We start from the raw sequence: 27,177 nt of genomic DNA on the forward strand, positions 1-27,177 counted from the left end.
TATGAGAGACGCCGTAGTGGAGGGTTCCGGAAATTTTGACCACCTGGGGTTCTTTAACGTGCACCCAAATCTGAGCACACGGGCCTCGACATTTCCGCCTCCATCGGAAATGCAGCCGCCGCAGCCGGGATTTGAACCCGCGACCTGCGGGTCAGCAGCCGAGTACCTTAGCCACTAGACTACCGCGGCGGGGCGGGGGGGGGGGGGGTGGAGAGTTAGTGTCAAACGCCGGAACTCTGGAGTACGTCCTTTGTTTTGGAGATGGAACCAGAGGTGTTACTTATGCTGGCTATATGAAGAACCAACGAATACTTTACACGTGTATGCACCAAAAAAACCTGAAGTAAGGTTAAAAGTTTAGCACGAAGTCATGCCTGTATAAGAGCAGAAAACTGCATGGCCAGTGGTGTCGAAAAGAACTAAACAACAGTTGTTGAGGAAATTGAAAGGCGAGTATAACTTCATGCCGGTCGCAGTTGCCGTAGAGCATGCAAACCCACGAAACAATCGGTATTTTGTTTAGTTCTCTTGAAGAAGGAATGAAAGAAGGAAAATATCATCATCTTTTATCATGCGAAACGTGCATATTCAGCTTTTTTTTTACTTTGCTTAATCGGCACCTGCCACTTAGGACGCGCATTTCTCTAATCGGGAAAAGCTGCGTCATTGAAATTTGCGCTTGCAGACTTTCAGATCGTCTGTTAGGCTTTTTGTGCAAGCAGTTAGATGCTGGCTATCAGAGCTGCGCTGCTGCTGTCACTGTTCTTTTTGTTTGTGAAACAAATGTGTTTCGATGAACTCCTGTGTTGATAGCGCTGATTGCCTACCGTTAAACTGATTCCTCTCCCGAGAGACACTTTTGTTCAATCAATCAATCTTTCAAACGATCAATCGATCAATATGTCAGTCAGTTAGTCACTCGGTGGGGGTGGGTAGGTTGGTCGGTTGGTCGGCTGGTCACAGTCGGTCGGTATGCTGTTTAGTTTAATATCCATGTGCTGAGCCGGCTCACTGCAGTTACATGTGCAGAAAGTCTCCCCCTGTTTCCTATATAATTTAACTTTCTATATTTATCTCTTTCTTTTTTGTGGTAGTTTACAAACCAGCCAGCACAATAATACTAGAATGTTGTAACACATCATAGGCAAAAAAAAAAATGCCATGCAGTAAGAGAGGAAGACTTATAGCTTGATATGCGCTTTTCCGTATCGAGAACAATTTATCTGTGCGTAAAGGCGAAAATATTTCGGCGTTTTGATCAGCCACTGCATGTGTTCTTTAAACTCAATATCAGAGGTATTATCTTCTATTCTTTGCTGTAATCGATACGGCATTGTTCATGACAGCACAGTCATATGCGCTCGTTTTCCTTGGCCATATATATGTATACCTTTTTTGATTTCGTGATTTCTGGAATTATACGGCCGAGTTGTCATGTATGCTATTGTGGTACCTTGTGTTATAGCCTACTTGATGATGTCGCTGTGTATTGCTACAATCGTGTTGAAGTTTCAAGGGCCTTGGTTAAAATGTTCTCCGATGAATGAGAATTATATAAGAAGAACATGGGATATACGGTTTGAACTGCATCTTGAAGTCAGTGTTGGAAATTCTTGCCATATCTAAGAAATGGCAAGAACTATTTTTACCGTATCTTATTTTGGTAAATAAAAAAGCTCAAAATCGTCTCCGTAAACGTTTCTGAGACTCCTGAAGTACTAGATGCAAAGATCATCGAAAAGAGCCATTACAGTTACGAACTGGCAGGCATAGTTTTGTTTCTTTCTTGTCATCGGACAAACATTACTTGCGAAAGTTTTTGTTCGGCGCCAATTTTCGTCAAAGAGTTTGATAAAGACTGTGCCTGAAAGCGTTACGGGGCTTGGCTGCTGACACGTAGTTTCGGTCCAGGCCAAGGCGGTTGCATTTGGACTGGGATGCCCCTGGCTACGCCACTGGCAGGCCCACCAGGCCCCTACCCATCCCGAAAATCATTTTCATCGTTGTATATTCAGCACTAAACTACACTCGACCTCACTTGCCTGCTCGGTGCCCACTCTAGATGATGGGAGTGTCTTCGCCGAAGCAAATTTTTGCCTGAGCCCCAGTTAGGTACTCATAATTAAATGCACGTTAAAAAATCTTACGCGGCTTGAATTTGCGGAGCCCTTTACTAAAGTGTGCCTAAACACCAGAAATTATTGTATTAATATTTTTATCTACCTGGAAGCATGTTGATATATGTAAGTCGTCCATCCATGGCTTCGTTGAGCCACACAACAAATAACAGTGCCCTGATAAGGTTGATTGCTGGCGAAACAATAACATACCCTCGTCTTTGTACGGCTGGTAGGGGACCTCGTCGCCCGGGAGCTGCATTTGCCGAGAGAGCATCTGTCCGGGAATCCCGGCGTTGATAACGCTTAGCGTCACACAAAGCGTGCTGGGAGTAACCGGGTTGTCGGTGGCGTCCGAGAAGGTCGCGCCGGGCGCGTACAGCGTTCCCGCAAATGCACCGGCGCTCCTCTCTAATCTCGTTACCTGGGACACGAATCGCTATCTCGGGAGCCCTGCCCTCGCCTCCTCGATATTACCTTTAGATTCGTGCTGGCAGGTCCACTGTTGGCACGGGTGGCCGATTCCGCGCGCCGTCTGCTACACGACGCCCCTTCGATCTGGGAGCCGCTACGTTCCTGCTTGCGGGCCTGTGCGGATTAACGTATCGTGTGCCGTTTTTTTGTGTGTGTTGTTGGACGAGGTGGATACGTGCAGAGCTGTGGATAGATATTGTGCCGCTGTGGATATTTCGACCAATGATTGGTGATCATCTTGCGTGGTTGGGTGTGAAACTTTGTGTTGCCGAGTGCTCCGGTGCTGCCCTCTTTGTGTGCGAAACCGAAAGGATCGCTCACCGGTGTGAAATTACGCGACCCTGTAGTCTGCGGTGAAAAAAGGCATCGAATACCGTCACTGATCGGTACTTCCTTGCATCGGGCATTCCAAGTTCTTGTTCTGTGCGTCTATTATGACACCTTAATTCTCATGAACGCGAACGTCCTGGTAGCCTCCTAATACAACTCTGCTGGTCTGGGCTATCCTAAAATCCTGCTCCACCGTCGCAGAGCAACCCACCGGTGTATCTTTTTCCGTGGTTCAACTAAAATATCGAGCGTGACTCGTTAACCTGTTAGACTGCTTATCGTATTCAAGTAAGTTTTAGATTGACGGCGTCAAGCGCTAAAGCCCATCACCCTGCAAAGCATATGCGAGGAAAGAAGAAAAGCGCTCCAAAACCTCCCACGCAATGCCAGAGACCTGAAGGTTCGCGCGCTGATTCTTCAGCGCAGCGCAGAAGCCGCGGTCTGTCTACGTTTTACGGCTCTTTGCGCTCGCGTGTCAAGAAAGCGCCGGATCCCGACTCTACCTGGACGTCGTCGGAGTCCTTTCGCGACGCGCACAAGCCCGAGCAAGTCGCGGGTGGGTTGCGGCCGCTGAGCGCGAGCTACGATATCGTAGCGCTGGGCTCGGACGAGCCGCCGCCCGGTTATCGCGCTGGAGCTCAGCTGGCCGAGCGCCAAGGCACCGAGCAGCAGCTGATCGCGGACAAGCGGAGGTCGGGCGCGTGGGACAGGTCATCCCTGTCGCTCGTCTCGTCCAAGCGAACTGAGGTGGTAGCAGCTGAAAGCGCAATGCTGAGGCGAAAGTACTCGCTCGACTTGGCCGGGGACGAGGAGCAAGTCCCTGCAGCCATGAAGGCTCTGGCGAGCGCATGCGAAATCAGCGGTGGGGTGGCCACTTTGCCCCGCCTGAAGAAGTCTCGGGAGGACCTGACCAAGAGGAGTTGGATGGACCTCCGGGCGCTGCTTCACAGGAAGATCTCGAACCGCCTCCGGCGCTCTCCTTCGCTGCCCGTCATGGAAGGAGAGAGGAGTCTCTCGATTCCAGATGACGATGACGTAAGTCGTGCGTTACTGTGGTGCTGCCCTAGTGTACAGAGGCGCGGTTTCTGCGCACGTATCTAGGTATATACGCTTCGGCAGAGGCATTACGCAATGTTCAGCAGTAGCAAAGTGCGTAGCCAACTATACTACGAACATGCGTATATATCTTCATTTATTTAGCATTGAAATGTTTATATGAAGGCTCTGTCTTGGTTGTCTTCCATTTTTGTTATTACGCAGAACATGGAGTGACATTGTAGATAGCGATAAAACGTTGAAAGAAGCAGGTAGGTAAGCCAGGTATGAAGCATCTGATTTTCTACCTTCCACTAATAAAGAAAGGGTAAAAGGAAAATCTGAATAACAGCGTAGAGAAGAGCAGGTCTGTAAGAACGATCACGCAGAAGTGGAAAGGTGAGGAGTGAGGTCACTGTAACTGGCCTAATAAGCAACTGCCGCAATAAAACTTTAATGGATTTCTGATGCGATGACAGTCGGCTTTCTCATATTGTCGATTCTAGCGTGGGCCTGTCATGAAGGCGGGTGGCCACAAGTGACAGCCTTCGCGCGTCGTATTCATGGTCGCAAACCCGTCTCCTCTGACGCTGGCCACTAAAGCCATGACTAGAGCACGCCAGGCAACTAACAAATCGGCGAGGTTGTACTCGTTAGCGGAGGCGCCTCCTTCCAGATTAAAAGGCATTACTTTTACAGCGAATTTCTGTATGGCTTGGAAATCGGTCTCAAACTCACCTCACCTAACCTAAAGAGCCGCAGTCAGAAAATTCCCTCCCGCAAGGCCCGCTACAGCGCAAAAAGTTGAAGCGTGGAAAAGGGATGGGGTCACACAATGAAAGAACGAATTTCCCATAATCTCCCATGAATAATTTCTTCAAAAAATTTTGATCAGAATCCATAAATTATATCGATGCAGTTCTTCGGAATGACTCACATGATATCTGGGTGTCTATTTGGAAATATATAGGTTTCGTTCCACGGTCATTTTTCAACAAATAGAGAATCCATGGAGTGCTTCACGAAAAGATACATGCTTGAGACGACTCCCGTCTCTGTCTGTTACCCGAACGAAACGTCATTATTCGCATTGATACGAGAACCATTTAACAAAGCCCCACACAGTTTATTCGTCGTGGCTGCTAGGTAGACTTCCATGGGCCGCATGCGGCCCGCAGGCCACGTGTCCCCTGGGCTAAGAGGTGAGAAAAGATGTAGGCACGTTATATAGTGCTCGGATATAAAATGATGGGGTAATGCTAGCGTATACGCTTCGTCGAAGGGTCTCCTTGGTCGCACTGAATTATCTGCGGGTTTTTTCGGCACGCCGCAGCATCAATCACTATCTACAAAACGCTTTAGCTGGTCACAATATCCTTTAAGATAACGGGACCGACTGCGAAGTTCGAAGCCCTTATCTCCTAAATGCGGTGACAGATAAATCAGAAGTTACAACAGCTGACCTCTCAATAGATCCCAGCGTGTGAGAGATGCAAGATCCGTACGACTCAGCTTCGCTGGTTAACCATATTCATGAAGAGCTTATTCCTTTCTTTGTTTTTTTTTTTTTTGCTTTCGCGGGCATATTCGCAAAGGAGCGCCGGGCCGGCGCGTCTCATGCAGGAAGTCTTTTTGCTTCGATATATTGACAAAGTAAATAATGAATTATTGGGGGCGCAGAATTTACCCTCATTTCAGAACAAATTGATTTCAAACCGCAAGTTCGTTCTATCCGCTCTTTTTGTATGTCCTCTTTCTCCGGCACTATAATCTATTAGAAGCGCCTGCTTCAGAGCTGATGGAGGCGCTAGCTCCTGGGTCGTAAAAGGCTGGAAAATAAAAGGTGGCCTTTGACATGACTAGACAAGAACTTTATTTAGGTCCTGAGTGACATATATTCAGGGGATCTGTAAGCCACCCGCCATACCAAGTCGGTGGCTCCGGCCCTGATGGGACCGGAAGCCGAAGTTCTGTCGCGATGTCGTGGGCCCTTTGGATGGCCTGTATAAAGGCTGGTGCTCTTTAGAGTTGCATCCCATTGCTCCTTCGTGATAAATGAAGATCTGTTAAGGGCTGGGCACAGCCAGAGCATGTGATAAAAAGAAGACTAGTTGTGGCCACATTTGGGGCATGACTGTGTATGGTCGGGGTCTGTCCGGTTAAGGGATCGAGGAGTAGGATATGAACGGGTTTGAAGTAATCTGAATGTGCTTGCCTGAGGCTTGGTCAAATCGGGGTGGAGGGCTGGAAATATTTTTCTGGCCAGACGGTAGTAAGAAACAATTTCATGAAAAGTAGACAACGGATCTTTATAAATGTCAAACTCGTCACGAATAGGATTTTCTTAATGCGAGTAAAAAGCTGGCGAATGGACGACACGTTTGAACACCACAAGGAGCTGGCGCTACAAACAAGATTTTTGAGAGTAATAATGAGGAACTGTTAATATTGCATCTCGAATAGATTTTCTTATTAGTGGGTATGGTATAGTTCAGAAGAATAGTCGGTTCCGAGAATAGTCGGTTCCGGTTGGTGATTCGTGATAATGAAAAGGAGTGCAAAATAACGTGATACGAGACGAAGAAGGCCATGGACTCGAATGATTTATGTAGGAACCATATACATGGAATAAAAACATTTTCGAGCCGAACAAAATCGGAATTTTTTGGATGTGTTCATTAAGGTACCTAACCTCAGCCTTGTATAGAGCGATAAAAAGCCTTTCGACACAGCTGTCGCCACCTTTAAAAACGAAGAAAGCTTGAACCAATTTTCGTGACGTCTGTGACGTGCGACGTGCATACATCTAGCCATCGGACAGGCCTCTTTCGCTTTGTCCCACATTATCTAGCGCTATTGATAATTATTATAATAGTTTAGAGGGTGTTAGCATTAGCGAGCAAGTAATTAAAGGCACAAACCCACACACACGCACACACTGAAGCTCACGGACAGGTCGCGGGATTGAATCCCGGCTGCGGCTGCTGCATTTTCGGTGGAGGCAGAAATATAGGCCCGTGTTGTCAGATTCGGGTGCACGTTAAAGAAGCCCAGGTGGTCGAAATTTCCGGAGCCCTCCACTACGGCGTCTCTCACAATAATATGGTGACTTTGGGACGTTAAACCCCTCATGTGAATCAATCGATCAAAGCTCACGGACCCGTACACACACAGAAATACGCGCGCGCGTGCACGTGTATGTGGCGCTACAGTCATTTGTGGTGCTCCCATTCATATAATATTGCCACTCGTGTTTCTTATTTTCACTCACGTTTGTTTGTTTGTTTTCGCCCAGAAAGCCTGTCAGGAATGCTCAGCGCAAACTGCACCCCATTGGTCGAGAAGGTTCGCGATCATTGTAGATCAATCTGTTAATATTGCGCACTTCGCGAACAGTATACGGATTATTCTGGAACCTGCATGGCTGCTAGCGATAACACTTGAATATTGGACGGCACCTGTATAAATGCCGACACGCTTCACTGCTTGTCAGTTGATCGATGGCCGACGCCCTGTTCACCGCTATCAGTGCCAGTGTCTTGCGGTAATCTGGCTTTCCTTTTACGTGGCCTCGAGTTCGGCCCAATAAGCAGTTTAACGCGAACACCCAATCTGCTCCCTTCGTCCACGCCATGACCCCGAAACAATATCAATAAAAACAATTCAACAAGCGTGCATTTTGTCATGCTATGAATACACAAATGAAAATTCGTACTACTGGTCATAAACGTACCGTTATGGTCCATTTCTTTGTGCATTACGCCATGTAATTACGTTCGTTAAGTATTCAACCATGTCTTGTTCAAAGCGATTTTGCGTCGCTTTTTGTCGATGTCGCATTTTCGCATTGCTCATTATTGTCTCACTCCATCGCTGTTTCCGAAGTGAATTGAGGACTATACCATTTTTCCAATCGCCTGCTTTTCCACATCGTCCCTTTCCCGCGTGGTGGTCGGGAAAATATTTGTATTCGGACAATGGCATGAAGTGGAGTGCATCGACTGAAAAAAAAAAGCGCAAGTGGGAGAGGCCGTACTTGTTTGCACTGTCAGCTATATTCACGTGCTGTTGACACCAGCCACAAAGCTTCAATGTTTGGTATTGTTGTTTTTGTCTATTGTTTATTATTTTGCAAAATGCTGATTTAAGATTTTATTGCGTTCCCCGTACACAAGGCTTGTCGTTAGGTTAGAGAGAAAATGAGTGGTATCTGGTTTTATACATCGTGAAGCAATAACATACATGACTAAGCTAGCGCCACTTTGTGATGCTTTCGAAACATTCTTGTTTATTTTGATGTCATAGTTTGTTTCACATTAATAGTTATCGGGCCACTTTTGCTTCTTTGCCTTGTCGACTGAGTTAAAAGTGAGCAATGTTTCGGCTCCTTACGCTACGTTAAAAGCAAACGCTTCATTTATTGCGTGCTATGATCAGGTCACCGAGAATCATTAACCGAATAACGAAAGAAAAAAAAAGAATTCACACTAGCGTGCAAATTAGCTGTGTCGGAAGACTGACCTCCTCGCTTAACTGAAGTGCTTCAGTCAATTACGGGTTGACTTGTCATGGTTTACGATGAACAAGTTTATTCTTCATTGCTGGGTAGAGCTGACTTGAAACCCATCAAATGTTTGAAAAAACTCACCAGTGGGCGTACATGCGCGTAGATTTCTGTCAATATTCAGCACTTCTCTCCCCCCTCCCCTACCTCTACACACACACAGTTTCTCTCTCTCTCTCTTTCATGAATATAGAAGGCAAACACAGAAGCAGATTGGCTTTGCATATGTAAATTCAGCTTGGCGTTCATAGAGTCGATGCTCAATTCGTTGTCGAGGAAGGCGTCAGAAAACGGTGGAAGAGCAAACTAATAAACCCACGTGAATTTTACTCGGAGAAGCATCTGTTGAAATGCAATCACGTTGTGATTCGATGGCACCACGGAACTCCCTTATGCACGAATAATTTCACTGTAAACTCGCTTAACGAAACAAGGACAGCCATTTCCCCGAAAGCTTGCTTGCTTGCTTGCTTGCTCATAGTCGAAAACACCCACTCTGCTTGAAAGAAAGGGTGAAATGAGCGAGAGCGTTGAGAAGCCGTTTTCGTTTGTGTACGTTTCTTTTTCTTATCCTGTTTTTCTTCCTCTAAAATCTCTTCATTGCGCCGTGTTTGCGCTACACAGCCACCCCTTCACGGGGCTTTACGTTTATTCTCGAATTTTAAGCGCACAGAACCCGTCGAGCGTTACAAAGGTGGCGTTTCGAGTTTTTGTCTCTCTCTGTATTTTACTACCTCTTTAAGGGAGAGAAGAAATACGCACGGTCGTTGCGCAGAAAGAGCAGATAAACAAAAGTGGGAGAGGAGAGAGTTATGTCATGAAAAGACGATGCCACCGATGATAAGAGAACGCTACCGTGTTACCAAACGGGAACGACCTGCAGTTTCGTTTCTCACGCTTGTGATTCAATTCACTTCGAAAGGGGAACAAGGAATGGTATGGATAGATAGACAGAGGGGGAAGAGCGAAAGAAGAAGAGAGTGAGAGAGATTATTGGATGACGCTGAGATAAGCAAGGGCGATGTTGAGGAGGAAAGATCGAGGACGATGATCTGCTCCTTTCGAGATTCCACTCTGCTCTAGGTTGACTGCTCTCCCCCTCGCTTTAGTGCGCAGCCGTTCGTTTGAGCATCAGAAACGAGGAGCCTGGTCCTAACCACACTCCCTCTTCTGACTCGCCTTGCAGGAACGGCGGCTTCTGTAGCAAACAGGGCGACGCTATATACTCGACTCTGATGAGCCACGTCGCTCCTTCCGATTGTCCCAGGAGAGAGGCGGACACTGCGCACAATGTGTATAAAGCAGCGCACACGCAGCCTCAGCTTTACGGTCTCTGGAGGCCGTGGGAGTGATTTTCTTTTCTTTAAAAAATGAGAACTTTTGTTAGCTGTGATAGAGGATGAGAGAGTGAGGGAGTGGAAAGTGCGGAGTCTTGGTCTTCAATTTCGGCCCTGCGTTATTGAAGGAAATGTTTGAGCCGCATCAATCTGTGGGTGGCTCAGGCATTGTAAGATTAAAATAATGAACGCCATTGTAGCTCGCTCGCTGGCTCATTCACTCACTCATTCACTCACTCACTCACTCTTCGGCTAAGTGAATGTGCAGTCTCTACCTGGTACATTTTGGCAGACGACTTTACCTCTTTCTAGTTTGTTTATATCCAGAATATATGAGCTAATTTTCTTGCCTACGTAACAAGCTGAGGTATAACGCTCCGATTAGTGGTGTAACGTGACCTAACAAGTTAAGGTTTAACGGCTGCCAGCCCCAGTAACCCAAGAGGAGGGGGGCGCATAGTCTGCCCCATACAGCACCCCCCCTCTCCTAATAGGTCGATGTATGGTCCATACATCGACTTATTAGGAGGAGGGTGCTGCGATGAAGCTCTCTTCCCCCTGAAGACTAACCCTGCGCACGCCTGTAACCATAACCACTTAATTCAAGGAGATAACAATATCTGCATCCGGGTTTCAAGGCCAGGCCTGCTTCACGAACAGTTGTTTATTTAGACTTGTGAGAAAATGCATGGAAGGCGTAAGTCGCGAAACGAGTTCCCATGTTCAAAAACTTAAAAAAAAGTTGCTTGCAATGAATTTTGGAGCACTTTTATAGAAAAAGCGGGTAAAAATTACACATTGTACTGGCCGCACTTATTTTCGAAGCAAGCGATTTCAGTCGCGATGCTTTTGCTGCATGGCAGAGTGAGCTCTTGCCACTGCTCATGGGGCACGCGTTGGAAAAAGAAAGATTTTGCACGATGGTTGAAAGCGTGTCACTCATGTTCGTAGTCGAGCAGCGCAAGCCTTTCTTTCTTTCTTTCTTGATCTCTTTCTTTCTTTCTTTCTTTCTTTCTTTCTTTCTTTCTTTCTTTCTTTCTTTCTTTCTTTCTATCTATATTTCTTTCTTTCCTTCTTTCTTTCTTTCTATCTTTCTTTCTTTCTTTCTTTCCTTCTTCCTCTTTCTTTCTTTCTTTCTTCTTTCTTTCTTTCTTTTTAGATGCGGAAGCATCTTATACTCGCGCCTTGTAGTGCGCCGTCCGCGCCGTCCGCACCGCTTCTCGAACATTCGACAGCTGACGCGCGCGCATGCGCCGTCGCGCCGTCGCCCACCATCTGTGCCGCGCGCGCTTCTCCTTCGAGAACATTCGACAGCTGACAGCGCATGCGCCGTCGCGCTGTATATATACTCAAGGTCGGCGCTCGCTCAGTTGCCGCTCGTCCGTTGGTTTGTACGGCGCGTCGACGTCTGAAGTCGCCGTGAAATGAATTCCAACGAATCCACAAACACAATGATCGACGTCCCTTCGACCAGCGCCGCCATTTCGCATCCACGTTAACCAATTTAGCCATCGACCCAAGTAAGTCGCACTTTAACACCCCGTTAACCAATTATATGCTCCGCATCCTCCTCAGTGTTCCCCCGAGGGAAGCTGCGGGCAATTTTTTTTCTTTCTTTCTTTTTCGCTCATTCTGGAATGCTATGCTCAAGTGTCACACGAATATTTGTTGACCTTACTCACGTAAAGCAGTCTCAGGTTTCCATTGCAGCGCAAGCTTACGAGAAACATAAAACTGGACAGTACGCATGACGGCTGTGTTACGTCGACGTTAACTTATTACGTTTCACGAATCTGTAAAGGGACTCATCCCGCTTAATAAATTTCTGCGCAAAACTATATGCAAAGCAAAGGAAAGATCCTATGCGGCAGCACAGTATATATAAGTACATGCAGCTAATGTTCTCACTTACTCCCATTTTTTAACGATGAGCGATAGTAAGAGTCGCGCATTCCGACGTGGTGCACATAACTGCCCGTGAGAAGTGCCAGGCCTACTGGGATTGAAAACCGAGTCACGTACTTTTTGACAGCGCGCATACGCGATTGAGTGGTCGGGCTGGCATTTATTCTTCGGAACAGCGCCGGCTGACCTAAGCCGGCCATGCATTTGGAATAAACAGTTTTGTGCGACTTCCGTTGGCGAGGCTGTTTAGAGCACGCGTCTGCCGCCGCTTCGTGAAGCTGCGATACGTGACAGCCGGAGGCGCTGCATAAATAGTTTCATACTTCACGCCGCGAGCGAATAAAGTTCGCTTGTTTGAAGTGGCCGAGGCGTCGATTTCGGTCGGGCAGATCTCGTCTAAAGAGAGAGCGGTGTTTTTTAACCGCGGGCGCGAAACGCGAAATAAACAAACCAACGAGCTCCTGAAACGGACGTGTAATTGCTTTCCCGCCGTGTTGAGGCGAGGAGCGTGATTATAGCCCCACAAATGCCAAGGAAAAACATGGATGATTGAAAAGTTGAACAAGGGGGTGAGGTGCTGCGCTAGGGCTATTAATTTACAGCTCGTTTAAAACCGTGATGTCTACATTTTCGTGGCACGTAAACACCAAAACATGTACTGCCTGCTTTCAAAAAAGCGGCGTCACGCGAGCGTCGTTCTCCTAGTCCAGTCAATCAGGGAGCATTATATTCGGCCAGCTCAGAAATGAGAAACATGCTAGGAGAGCCACGGCGCGCACTGCATTTCTATGAAGAGGAAGTTATTTTGATTGTAATCATAAGCAGCCGCCTGGCTGAGTTGTAGAACACTTGTTTGCCATGCAAACAACCTGGGTTCATTCCCCACTCGAACCAGGAATTTTTTATTAGTTATTTTACTTGCATCTTTCTCGATTTTGCGGTCACGCACACGATGATTTCTTGCCCACAACTAAGGACGCCGACGCCGGAACACATCGAACAACGCTTGGCTCGAGGCGAGACATCCAGCGTAGGCTGCTACTGACTGACAGCTTAGCATGATATAGATTCCCACAATGTCCGGGACTTAATGGCGTTCTTTTGTTTTTTTTTTTGTTGGTGGGTGGAGGTGTGCGTCGTGCGTCATCAACTTTAATGCCAGTGGCGATGGCGTGAGTGACGGCAATGGTTGCCTCGTCTAGTGGATTTGATGAATAGGTTCGTGTACACAACTCGCCATGTGAAACCACTTCGACAGGAGTCATGGGAAGCTTGGGTAACGTGCTCTTATGCTCCGTCAGTACACCACACGTCACCAAATTGAAAAGATGTGAACAACACAGCACGTACGTGATTGGCCGATAAAAAGTGTTTATACTTCGAATGTTACCTACAATAAAGCAAGGAAAAATCAAAATAAAAAATTGGCGCCGAATCTGCATGTTACACTGCAAGTGCCCTTGAAGACGATCGTCTTGCGTCTGGAGAGAGTGAACAAAATGTTTGTTTGATGTTCCGAGCAAGAAATATGGTGAATGGTATTCTGAAGGTGCTGCGTTTGTGCCTCGAGCGTGTAGCGGAGGTGAAAGAGCGCATCGAGGCACGTTAAACACGAGCGCCATCTGGCAGTTCGACAACGAAGGAAGGCGTGCGCGTCCGCGGAGGAAGACGCGCGCCTGTCTCGGAGGTGATAAGGTGTAGAACGCAAAACGACGGGCAGGTGTCACCACCGTGTCGTCTTAGCAAATCATTAGAAGCACATCCATTTTCGAGCATCGCGCTGCACTATCAGCGCAGCCTGATAAACGTTTTGGTCCTTAGAATTACTTGTGTGTGCCTTCTCTAGTACAAAGGCACACATACAAAACATCGACGTGTTCTTATGGTGCCTCAGATATGCGCAATAATTGTTTTTAATTGACAATCGCACAAATATGAACGCGTAAGCTTGAGCAATATTGGTGGGCACTGCGGATGGGGTTGGCCGTTTGATGCCGTTTGAGGTATCGGTAAGAGCAGACAAACATACAAATAGACAGACAGACAGACAGACAGACAGACAGACAGACAGACAGACAGACAGACCAAAATTTTTTCGTCAAAGGTCCCCAAGAAAGACGATCGTCTTTAAAAAGCAAGAACATCTGTCCAAAACAATTAGGATGCGTGCATCGTATAGCGCTTTAAAGCAGACCTGTCCTTTGGTGTTCATATGCTGTGTTGCGCATTTCTAGAAAGGGTTCGTGCAAAACAAGCATTTTACCCCACTGTGAGGACGCACTAAAACAAATTGAAATAAATCATGGCTCAAGGACTCGGAGGAATGATGGAGTGCGGACATACTGGAAGAGAAGCATTCTTTATGGTGAGGAAAAAGAATGAAGCCTTGGCCCGCACCGTAAAAATATAGCAGGCAACGGGGGTGGTGGTAGTGGTTAGAAGATGAGAAAAGGCACCTAATTTCTGCAGCCCGGTCGGGAGCACGGCGCAGTGCCTAAGGCAGTGGTCGTGGTGGTGGTAGTGGTTAGAAGAGGAGAGAGACACCTTATTTCTGCAGCCCTTCTCCTCTTCTAACCTGTTCTAAGTGGCTTTGACCAGCCAGCCCCACCACTGTTGCCTTAGGCACTGCGCCGTGCTCTGGACTGGTGCAGGTGGTGGTAGTGGTTAGAAGATGAGAAAAGGCACCTAATTTCTGCAACCCGGTCGAGAGCATGGCGCAGTGCCTGCGAAGAGAAACAACCGACACGCTGCGTACACGCCGTGAAAGTGGCGAGAAAGGGCGGAGACCTGTTTGACCGCGGAGTGCCGCGGGTTGACCGGAAACCTGTCGCCGCCTCGCTTGTGGCCCAAGGGGAGTGTACATGCTGGCCTGCGTGCCACCCGAGCAGACCCACCGATGATTCCCACGGCAATGATCGTGCACGGTTCTCACGATATCGCGCCTCCGACCACCTCGGGGCAAGTGCAGAATCTTCGAGGGAAAGCAGTGCTGCTCCCGGTGCTTTTACAGCCGGCAGTGGCCGCTTGCGTCCTTTGGCGATCGGAGCAATAATGTCGCGAAGTACACGGGATGTATACGTAGTAGCGGAAGAGCTCGTCTCACCTCCACCCGGCCGTGGGTCTTGAGGAGTCAGAGGTGTAAAATGATACGCATCGCTTATTATAAATGACGAAACCGCGATGGGAATAATAAATGACACTATTTCATTCCGTCGCTTATATTGATGGTTGCAGAGAAAAATATGTGTCGCGTTGACATCTTGATGGGAGGAAACACTTTATCATTTAGAAGATGAAGAAGATGAGCACTTTGCACAAGCGTTACTTGGGTGTTCTGTTCTGTTTTGTTCTGTCAGTTTTGCTGGGGAGAGGTTGAAGTCTATGTTACCTGGGCTACTGGATATCAATTATTTCTACTGCAAATAATATTTGTACCCAAAACTAACAGTCAGGAAAAAATACGAAATAGCACACTGAGAGTAGTTGAAATAACCTGTCAATGTACACTTTGCTTGTAGCGATTCACACTGTCGTAAAACGATCACACACTCATCTTCTTTTTTTCTACTCTCAGTATATGTACTAACACATCATTCCATATATCTCAACGCCTATATGTATACCGCAAGCGCTTATCCAGTCCGATTTTTACTAAGAAGTCGGTCAGGAAGATATTCGCCTTGTTTCTGAAGATGCATCTCAGGCCATGGTCCAAGTAATTTATTTCTTTAATTTGAAGGACCATGTGTCCTTGCTAGTTTCTTCCTTAATTTTTTCTCTTTCATTTGTGTACTTTATGCACTTTAAGAGAATATGGCGAACATTTTGCTCTGCATGACTACAGTGACGTTCGGGTGGGTTGGATCGGTGTATTTTGTGCAGGAAGCTGTTTGTGTATGCCACTTCCAGTCGAAGTCTGTGGATTAGCGTCTCTAAGTGTCCTGGGAGATCGGTCACTATTGAAAATTTTCTGTGCGGGGATGTTCTTTTGGCCAACATGAGACAGTACTTTCACACACGCGTACACCTGTTTGTACATTGACGGCAGAATATGCGTACAAATGATTGCCTCGCAAAAACGTCATTGCACGACGCAGATCAGCAGAACAATCCTACGTCGTAATACTTTGGACTGTATCAAAGCATAAAAAGCTCCCCGCGGTCGCGTATTGTAGTGTAACATCAGAACTCTTCAGACAGCACGCTACGCTATCCATGTCCGCGCAAGAAAGGTAGCGTTCCGACGCGATCTTACCATTGGTAGGTGGACGCGGTAACTTTTTTCGCGTGTGTAAACAAGAGTTAGTACATTAAAACTGACTGTAATTTTCAATTACGCGAATAATTACTGAAGTGCAGCTGACTGCAATGCAAATAGGCTTCTCTCATCTTTTCCCGTTGTGAGCATGTGGTTGCATTAACTCATTTCCGGCCTGTATTTATTGAAAAAAAAAATCTGTCCTCACATCTACACGCTTGATAACTATATAAGGCTTCGTATCCCACATTTGCTTTTGTTGAGAGTTGCAATCAGTCCTGGAGTTCTCAATAGCAACGATCCGTGGAAGCGCGGCGTATTGCTAGACGGGTCCGCTAGATATTTAGGCAATTCAGCATACGAACGAGGATGGCCTGTGAAGCCATATTTGGTGTTTTTTGAAAAGTATACGCGGTTTATTTCGTGAAGTTTTGTAGAACCATAAATAACCAATAAATATCTCATATGCACATGTCAAACTGGTGCTGGTTGTCATCAGATATTTTCTGCGCTGCCGGTGCCTGGTATTCCACGTACATATTACCGCTCTTCACCGCCCTGCTTCATTTATGTTCCTTGTATACTTCCTTCTTATCATTCTTGAAACACTTGAAATACGTGACATAAAACGTAGCCTTGCGTAGACCATACTAGAATGGCTGATAAAATTCTGCCACCTTGCGGTTTTAGGTGGTCACAAAACTTCCCTTCAGTTTCCCTAGCACTTTCAGTAACAGGAGGCCGTTGGTCTTAGATGCACCGTCATCATAGTGACTTCATTTAAAGCGAGGGCCTCATTATGGCAAACTGGTGGCACGCGAGGCAATATTGGTCAGCTGCCAGCTCAGCAAAAAATAAATAAAAATCTTGTGCTTCGTGACGCCAACGGGGTGAAAGTGTTCTATTCACTCGCCGGCATGGCTCATAGCGGCGCTGTACTGACGCTCCCACGTTCAAATGCACATATATGCCCCAAACTGCAGGAAGGCGACACAGTAGGAGGCCAGGTGGTCAATCAGAGAGGAGGGCTGGGTGAGGGGAGGGTGTCACAGCGTAAAAGTTGGACTAACTGACAATAATTCGCAAAACTGTTTTTGAAATAATGTTTATTTTTGGCATGCATGTCACAAAGCTGCAAGCAAACTTAACTTACAAGTGCCCTCTGTGGGATCAGCACACGTTTACCGAGAGACGATGCCATGTTATGACATCGTCACTGAACACGTCCTGTGATGACGTCTTCAGTGATGTAGGTCAAATTGTTTTTGTATTGCTTTCTTCGTCTGCCCTGTGCCACTCAAGGGGGTTGGTCATTGAGAGACTTCAGACTTGATATAAGTAAAAATGTACTTGAATGTAAAACTATGTAGTCGTAAGCATCGTTGATCCTTCTTTCTATGTCGTTCTGTACTTGTCACTGCGTTTGTGTCGGTGTGTCAGCGTTTTCTACGTTCGCACTGAGTAATCACGCTACGTTTATGCCTGAAATAGTTATCGCACGCATCATAATTCTGTCCCACATATCGGCATCTATTCCGCGTGTCAAAAAGTTCATTTCGCTTTTCTTTCATACCGAAGCGGCTACTCGTTTCTAATGTTTTCTGTTATAAAACATGTCGTGAGTTTGCCGTATATAGAAGTGCGGCCGTTGCTTGGTGCAGCTGCCACGAATTTCACCTCAGCTATCTTTAATGATGAAGGTTGATGGTGTATCGAAAGATGCACGCTCTCGACGATTATTTGACGTCTAACTGGTGTCAATGTGTGATAATTGATGAGCTCATGGCTAGGTTTCATAGACACCTAGAGTAGAGGTATATAGCTGTCTGCTTTGGCTCATAAGCGCCTAGCCCCCAGCACTATGCTTATGTCTATACTAAGTGTAAATGCAGTTAAGTATCGCAATGCCTTACGACACAGAACACTTGCGCGTAATTTTTTATGTTTTCTACAACTGGCGAAGCACTGCGGCTCTGCATACAGTACCACAGTGATTTTTCAACTGTAAATGCAGGCAGCTAAGCCTAATCAACAGCTGCACCTAATGTGTGAGTTCACTTATTTGACCACTGCTCCACCATCGCTTGCGCATCTGTACCGACTTTATGCGTTAAACTAATCAAGTTTCCGCTTTCTGTCACGCAGGACCTGACTGGAACTTCTCTAGGAAGAAGCTCGCGGAACGGCAGTGCTTACACTCTCTACGAAGACGAGGACGGCAGCCCCGTTTTTCCAGGTACGTACATAAAAGAGTTGACTCTTAATGACCAGTAAAAAAGAATTGAATGTGACCCCACAGGCGTGCCCAAGGTTCCCCTTCAGGGAAGGCGAAAAGCATGGCAGTGCTTTGCGCAACCCCCCAACTCTTAATTGACTAGAGGGGGCGGGGGCCTCCCTTCCCCCTTCCCCCATGCGCGCGCCTATGGGTGACCCTAAACTTTATAGCGGCGCTCAGAGCAGCTCGGCGTTCGTGTGGCCTGTTGGACAAGTCGGGTTAACTTCGTGTTTCATCGCCTTGCCAAAACAGATCCCAGAGCCCACGCTGAGTGAAACGTGTGGTTGAGATATGCTCCTCCAGGTGCATCAACGATCTCTGCTACTCACGCAATGAATAGCTGCTCTTTCAATGAACTCTTTCCATTAATTTTCTTGAATCATCCCGACATTTATTGGCGCATAGCCTTAAGAAACCTATGCTGTGACGTCATGCGTATGCAATGTAGCCCTTTACTCGAACCATAATATACGATTTTATGTCAGTTCTATTCTAATAGAAAAGCTAGTTTTGGTCGAGGCTATCATGTCCGGAATCCATGGTAACGCAGGGGAGCATGATAAAATAGTGTGCGCCACAGGCGTCGTTTATATCTCACTACTCACATATTTTCTTGGAGAAGAAATGTATTGTTTCTAAAATAGATTAGGCTCAACTTCCCACGAGCTCATGTGTCTCAGAAAAACAGTTGTACCTGCTCCTTCTACTCAACAACGTCACATTTAAAATTTTAAATTTGACGTTGCTGCGATAGATAGATAGATAGATAGATAGATAGATAGATAGATAGATAGATAGATAGATAGATAGATAGATAGATAGATAGATAGATAGATAGATAGATAGATAGATAGATAGATAGATAGATAGATAGATAGATAGATAGATAGATAGATAGATAGATAAATAATACGCTCAAATTTAAGTCACCTAATTTCGCTAAAAAATGCTTCGAATTTATTAAAGCAAAACGTTTTAGAACATTGGGGCAACCAGACATCAAGTAATGCGAAATGCGAAACCAATGGTATTGCTCCAACCCATTACTAAATTCCAGGAATAATTCGTCGTCGTCAGCCTCAGCATAAACAAAATTGCAACAAATGTCCTTGAAGTGTGTAGGGGGTACTAAACTTTTCCAAAGAATGACGAAGGAGGGCATAGTGAATGCCTGCCTACTGCACAAAATTATGATTTATGGTGTAGTGGGTGCCCTGCAAGTGCGCTTGCTGCAGTTACCCAAACAGTGCTTAAATAAGACTTTGAAAGGCCGCTCTTTTAACTGTCGCTGGGGCTGTAGTGAGAGTTCAGCGCAGGCCTCGTGCTTCGATAATCAACCTGGAAATTTAATAATTCAATTGTAACTGCAGCCCGCGTGTTTTCAATTATCGCTTCGTTACGCGACTCACTGGTGCAGCCTTGAAGATTAAAATTCCTGCGAGATTAAGTGCTGTCTGGCAATATTGCACTGCGATATTCGCATTCCTCAATAAACGCCATGCACGGTATCACCTTCTCTGAAATTTACATGTGATAATCTGTTCACCATCAACTTCACTATTGTCATGCGAGCGCCCGAATGGCACGCAAAGAATGCACGTTTCACGCGTATCGCTGCAATGGTCACCGTCGATCCCACACGAGTCTATTGTTACAGATAAACATGTAGTGTCCGAATGGCTCTGTGGCGAAAGAACAAAGTGTCCATGCCTTGCCTTCATTACTGAGAAGGTAGGCTAGTGTTTGTGATTTCACCGAACCTGCATTTAGTATTGTATAAGTATTTATTTATTCTTAGACGCATTTTAATGTGTTGTTTTTTGTTCCTTTTCATGAATTGTACGTACCCCTGAGCATAGTTTCTTTTTATGCACGTTAGGATTTCTGTTTTCAGGTACAAACAATTACTGTAGTGCATTTGAATTTATATTAGGATATATTAGCAATGTCTTGAGAACGAACAATCTAACAGCTATCTTCTCTGTACGTATAATTTTTTCAGAAATAAAATTTTCTTAAACAGGTGCCGTCCTCACCTCTGTTATTTTCTGCTGCTTCGAGAACTTCGACTTCCCGGATGGCGTTCACGTTCTTTTAGAAACTTAGAGTAACTCTATATCGTCCCTCTAGCTTCGACGTGCCAAGTGCGCTAGCTTCTTGTGTGTCGCGATGTGATGTGTTACCATCATCCCCTGTTTATGTCTCGAGTCATCGACCAGTATCGCTTGAGACGTGCTTTCCTTTTTTTCTCCGCCATGGCGTCTTGACATTCGCGTTCTACATGACACACTTTCACGGTCAAGTTTATCGAGAGCTCTGCGTGCCTCCCTTTTCGGATGAGGTCCAGAATCGTGGGACGCTCTCAAGGTGCAGTGGCGTCTACACTGCTCTGTCGAAGGGTGTGCTTTGAGGCGGCGTCTATCGGAAGAACTTGCAGACACTGCCGAAAAGCTGCACATTTCTCTTCGAGTCGATCGTCTGACTCCTCTGATGCGCGCATGGCAGCGAGAACTGCGCGAACGCTTTCATCGCCTTGTTGAAGCATCGTCGTTGTCAGCGGCTGCTTGGCGCTGCAGACGTAACCCATGTGTTCACCCAGAAGTTCTGCGCTTAGCGAAAGGCTTACTTCTCAGAGAGTCGAGTACGTTGATTACCCAAGCCACTAGATCCCTTCCTGCTGCACCCCAACCTGCACGTGAACGACCAATCTTGTTAAACTATTCAGAAAACGTGGCATGTTCGACTGTATATATCACGAATCATGATATTACTGAAACATTAACAATGCTTAACGGTCTGCCTCAAGTTCCATCAGGGGTAGCAGCACAACTTTGTACAAGGACGGCCGCTGGATGGTACAAGTCCCTCAGCTAATGAGGCGAAAGAAGCATTGTCTTCTATGAAGCGTGGTGCAGCTCCTGGACCGGATGGGTTCCTTTTCCGGTTTTATTTAACCTTTCTGGGTGGACATTGGCGCCACTTTCACTTCTTTTATTTGCCGTCGCTTTGAGAACTTTGATTTCCCGGGTAGCTTTTGTGATGGCTGTATTGCTTTAATACTTAAACATGACCTATCGTCAGTTCACCTGGAGGAATGGAGACCGATTATGCTTCTCAACGTTGATTACAAAGCTTTTGCCACAGTTGTTACTCGGCGCTTGAGAAGCCTTACGCTTTTCCTAATAGGAAATCGTCAGGTGCGTTCGATACCTGGAAGAAAAATTCACAGTCTGTCCTTTGTTACGCGTGACATCATTGCGTACATGATAGCGAGATCAGCACGTGGGCTCTTTGTTTCCCTTCATCAAGAAAAAGGCATTCGATAACTTTGAGCGCAGCTACATATTTCGCGTAATGGCTTTGCGCAAAACTTCGTAGAACGTATCAGAAACGCATACAGAAAATACACAGCTCATTGTTTTTATTTTTATGGGCATGAAGGGGCTCCATTTCCTGTTATCCACGGAGTGCGCCAAGGGTGTCGTGTATACCTCCGGTTCTTCTCTTGCTTAGCCTCAAATTATTCCTCCTGCGCTCCCTTTAATCCATACGCTTGAGGTCTCTCACCACCGGTGAAGGTTGCAGCTTTCGCAGATGACATCGCGTTGTATTTGAAGAACGAGGACAGCCTGTCCAGTAGCCTACGCATTAATCTTCGCTGAGTATGGGAAGATCCCAGGTGCGGCGATAAATTTTCGAAACGCTGATATATGTTCATTTGTTCCCCGGACACCTCCCTAAGTCCTTATTTTCATCTTTAAAAAAAGCAACTCTATTCGCAATTACGGGCTTGCCACGCTGTATCACTGTCCATGTGGATTCAATTACTCGAAGATGTGAAACGACGTGTCAGGTGCAAGAGTACAATTTACCGCTACTGGAAAGGCAGTACCTGGCAAAGTCTGTATCTTGAAGCTATGCATGGCACGTTTACCATGTTGTACAACCACCATTGCGAGTAACTAGGTCGACTCAATCCCTCCTGGGCTCGTTTTTGTGGTCGAGTTGAACTGAGCTGCTTTACTGTGCTGCTCTTGTGCGGCAAGGCAAATCAGACATAGATGCAACATAATCGAAAGTTGGGCTAGTAGTTGGGCTAGTTGGGAATCGAAAGTTGGGCTTTATGCATTGCAGAGAGGGCAAGCAAAAAAGCGCTTGTCCTCTCTTCCTTTCTGATTATTCGTGCGCTTGAACTGACAATTATACCAACCATAGATTGGAAAGCGAATCGACCACTGTGACGTGGTTGCGCCAGCTGGCGCAACCACGCAACAGTGGTCGATTCGCTTTGCCATCTATGTCTATTCGCTACCGGCTGCTCTGTGATTCTTGCTTCACTTGCTACACGGTGATCACAGCCCTGCGCGCGATCTGGCCTACTACTTATTATAGGTACTAAGATACGCCCCTTGGTACCATACGCATGACTTAAATCCGCGCTGCAACTTCTTAACACACCTGCATTTAATTCGATGGCTGTAGCATTTTAGTGCCGCGCACAGCAGGTTTGTCGTGATGTATAGATACTAGAAAACCACGTTGTGGATATAACGGCGGCCCTGCAGCTCGCTCTGGTTTCTCCAGTCCGTATAGCAAGTACTAGGTGTGTCTCATGGATCGCGATAAGGACATGCTTTTTGGCTGGCCATCTCTGCTACTTCATGAGGCGCCTGGGGTGACAATAGCCCCGCTGCAGTGGTCTAGTGGCTAAGGTACCTGGCTGCTGACTCGCAGGTCGCGGGATTCAATCCCGGCTTCGGTGGCTGCATTTTCGATGGAGGCGAAAATGCTGTAGGTTCATGTGCTCCGATTTGGATGCACGTTAAAGAACCCCAGGTGGTTGAAATTTCCGGAGCCCTCCACTGTACGGTGTTTCTCATAATCATATGATGGTTTTGAGACGGTAAATCTCACACATCAATCAATCAATCAATCAATCAATCAATCAATCAATCAATCAATCAATCAATGAGACGACAAGTACTCCCAATACGAGACCGACAGGAGAGGTGGGGTGAGGTCCCATCTTCCAGTTGCCCTAATTGGCCGCTACAAGAGTCAAACCAGCATGTCCTTCAGCAATGTGTTATTGCATGGGTATTTTGGTGAGCCGTGAACGCAGGTTCTCGTGGCGTAGGAGGTCATTGTATCGTCACTTTTAGTTGTTGCTCACGCAGTCGCTTCGTTAGGTTTCTATTTGCAGTGTGGGATTTCTCTTTGTGGCGTAATAAATTGGAGGTCGCTGCACCGGGTCGCCGTCACGGTGCTTTGCATCCACATGATAATATTGTACTCGGAGCTTTTGTCTTTTCTGTCGAAGGAATCGTTCTTCCTTAGAGAAGAGTAATTTCTACTGTAGTGGTCATGCCGTTTCTTACAGGTGTTTGATGGACGGGCACCGCGGGTTTTTCATATAGCCTGATTCTCGTAGCCATGCCATACGGCAGTGGTTGCCACATAACTATAATCTGTATGTATATGTTGTTTTTCATGTGTGCGTGTTTCGTGACCCGTCGGTTGTATATAAAACTGTCGTGACATCACTATGCATTTACTTAAATAGATTGCGCCATCTATAGCATCAAATTGACACACACTATACTTACATAGTGGTGAAGCTATGTATATTTTGTGTATACATCGGGATGTAAATTACGTATAATATTCAAAATGTGGGGGTACGTGTTGGTCCATAGTAGCACGTGTTACAAACGTTTTATGGAACTGGACATTTTTGTTTTAACGTTTCACTTACTCTGCGCTCAGTCATTTGTGTGTGTTTATTGCTGTCCTTAATGTTTGAACACTGTTTCTTATACTTTGTTAGGTGCTACGATAGAATATTTTTTTTCTAAAACTCTGCAGAAAGCATTAATGCAGCCACTCAGTGATTAACAATTTTTGTCAACACCGCCTGATCAAGTGTGAGGCCCACGGGGCAGCTTTCTGCTTTCCCGTAGTGGATTACCAAGAACTCTAAAAAGTTAACCACTTTTTCTAAACACAGGTTAGGGAGCTCCTAGGTACTTTACGACTTTACAGTAACTTTTTACGACTTGCTGTAAGGAGCTGTTCTCCAGTATATCTCTCTCCTTCTCTTTCTTTCTCGCTGCGAGAGCTCACATTTAACCGAAGCAAATAACGAAATATTGCTACCGCCTACTCCGCTTCAGGACGCATATTAGACAGTTACAGTTTTGCGTTCTTAGCGGGATAGTGGGCATAGCATAATAGTGGGATCGAAGTGTGCATGCGCAGTGTATGTGACCCGTATCGTTCACCGTACGCACTCTTTTTTTTTGTGTGTGACAGTGGCAAACATTTTCGTTTTTTCTTTTTCTTTGCACTGTTCTCCGCTGGGTGGCGCCACCGACCCAGCTGGGGCTCGTAAACCGCGGGAACGGTATCCCGCTAAACTACAACACGCCATCCGCAACGACCGTTTGCGGCACGGTAACGCTATTCACTAAACCCGCGCTATCACGCTAACGGTAAACTATAACTGTCTGTCCAGGACAGTATATTACGCCAGGAACTGTTGAGGCCCGTGTACACTACGAAGGCACCGCACGTTAAAGAGCACCACACTGTCGAAATTTCCGGAACCTTGTGCTACGGCACCCCTCATAATCACACCGTGGTTTTGGGACCTAAGACTCCTAACAATACTTTCATGTTTTATGCCAGGAAAAGTTTGCACCAGACTATCTTGTCGACCAATTTCATAGTGAGCGCATCTTAAAGGCACACTCACGAGAAACAATGAGTTGATTTTGATTGACAGACTGTACTCTGAGAACTCTATTGTCATATGCTTCACTAGCACAAGTGCAACATTAGCGTAGAAAATCAAGGTTGAATTTTCTTTTTAACTTTGGCGCCTGAATGTCCGCTCTTGACGGGAAAAACTTCAAAATGTATTTTTCGTATTTTCGCCACACTGGCTCGCCGAATTTTTTTTCAAAACTAATTTTGCTAGGTCTATGCCATCCTCAGACGAGTATGTACTTAATTTTTATTGATTAGAAGCCCCGTAGGACACAGTGGAGCTATTCAAAATCTATGACGTCACGGTGTTGGGTGCGAGAATCTCGAGGGGGCGGCTCCACCCGCACTCTATTTTCGCGCGTTTCCTGGCTTACCAAGCGTCGTGTTTTCGATGTTGTGATTTTTTTTTTTAATTCATGAGGAAAAACGTCTTCCGGCTCTTTAGCTTCCAGTCAAGTGAAGCCAACCCTTCAATGATGAAGGGCACTCAAGAACGAGCAGCTCAACTCTATAGGTTTTAGAATATTTCGCGCACGTCTGCATTCTCTATACATTCGTGTGCACGACCCAGTTAAAGCTATGAAAAGAAAAAAAAGAAACATTGCTGAGGGTGCGCATGCCTTCGTTATCTTATCTTGGTGGGGTACTTCGCAATGTGTACGCAAACGAACTTGCGACCTTCGCTAATGCTTACGCCTGCGATAACGTAGTATAACGGGTCCCGGTGACACACTTTCTGGTGCACTGCTGCTGAGCGATGAATCCTGAGCGCGAATCCCTTCGCTACAGAGTCATGGCGAGGCGACGCAAACGGTATAGTGATTGACGTCATCCTGCTCTTTTTCACTGTTGATACATGAGAGACCCAAATACAGGAACGTTGTAGTTCATAACTGCTTCTTGTCTTAAGTCATGCATTAATAATAATAATAATAATAATATTAATAATAATAATAATAATAATAATAATAATAATAATAATAATAATAATAATAATAATAATAATAATAATAATAATAATAATAATAATAATATCTGGAATTTTTTTACGTACGGAAACCACCAAAGGAATATGAGGCACGTCGTAATGGAATATTTCGAGTAATAGTCACCACTTGGGGTTTTTCAACGTGCAACTGAATCGAAGTACGTGGGCCTCTAACATTTCACCTCCGTCGAAATGTGACCACCGCGGCCGAAATTTAACACGCGACTTTCGCGTAGCACCGTTAACCATGTGGCACAGTACCACCGCGGCGGACACACTATAGATAGGCCGAAACACGTATTTTCTCACGAATGACTGCACTGTATTAGATGTTTTTTGGAAACGTTGTCCTGCCACACTTGCCATCGCGTGTTCGACTCCTGACCATGGTGACCGCATTCCGTGTACGTAGTAGGTTTATGTGCCCGTGGTGGTAGGTCGAAAATATTTCGGACTTATCCACCAAGGCTTGCCTTAACACTTCTTTTCTCAACTCTCTTTCCTCTAGGTGTTTCCCTGGGTATAATTCACATATATTTTGTATTTTTTTCTGTGTTTGGCACATTGCAAGGGAACATCCCCGCATCTATCTATCTATCTATCTATCTATCTATCTATCTATCTATCTATCTATCTATCTATCTATCTATCTATCTATCTATCTATCTATCTATCTATCTATCTATCTATCTATCTATCTATCTATCTATCTATCTGTCTGTCTGTCTGTCTGTCTGTCTGTCTGTCTGTCTGTCTGTCTGTCTGTCTGTCTGTCTGTCTGTCTGTCTGTCTGTCTGTCTGTCTGTCTGTCTGTCTGTCTGTCTGTCTGTCTGTCTGTCTGTCTGTCTGTCTGTCTGTCTGTCTGTCTGTCTATCTATCTATCTATCTATCTATCTATCTATCTATCTATCTATCTATCTATCTATCTATCTATCTATCTATCTATCTATCTATCTATCTATCTATCTATCTATCTATCTATCTATCTATCTATCTATCTATCTATCTATTGAGTTAGCCAACGATAGCTAGTTAATCATTTATTTAGCAATTTGGCAAATTGACCCTATTAGACCGTGCGTTGGTTCTGCAGAAGTTATCCTTACAATGATTTGCTTTTACATTT

At 45.7% G+C, this 27,177-nt stretch overlaps 1 protein-coding gene across 5 annotated transcripts in view; it reads left to right on the plus strand.

Annotated features, from left to right (window-relative positions):
* Positions 1-27,177, plus strand: part of LOC119182883 (pleckstrin homology domain-containing family G member 5) — a 759,199-nt gene that overhangs the window by 401,434 nt on the left and 330,588 nt on the right. For 3 of the 5 annotated variants that reach the window (XM_075889871.1, XM_075889872.1, XM_075889873.1), the window contains one exon: positions 18,166-18,256. In XM_075889871.1, coding sequence (XP_075745986.1) covers positions 18,166-18,256 — 91 coding nt within the window. Of the gene's footprint in view, positions 1-2,642; positions 3,957-18,165; positions 18,257-27,177 lie in introns of those variants that run through there. The other 2 variants (XM_075889870.1, XM_075889869.1) reach the window with 2 other exon arrangements.

This window comes from Rhipicephalus microplus, chromosome 3 (genome assembly GCF_043290135.1).
Source record: "Rhipicephalus microplus isolate Deutch F79 chromosome 3, USDA_Rmic, whole genome shotgun sequence".
Classification (NCBI taxonomy): Eukaryota; Metazoa; Arthropoda; class Arachnida; order Ixodida; family Ixodidae; genus Rhipicephalus; species Rhipicephalus microplus.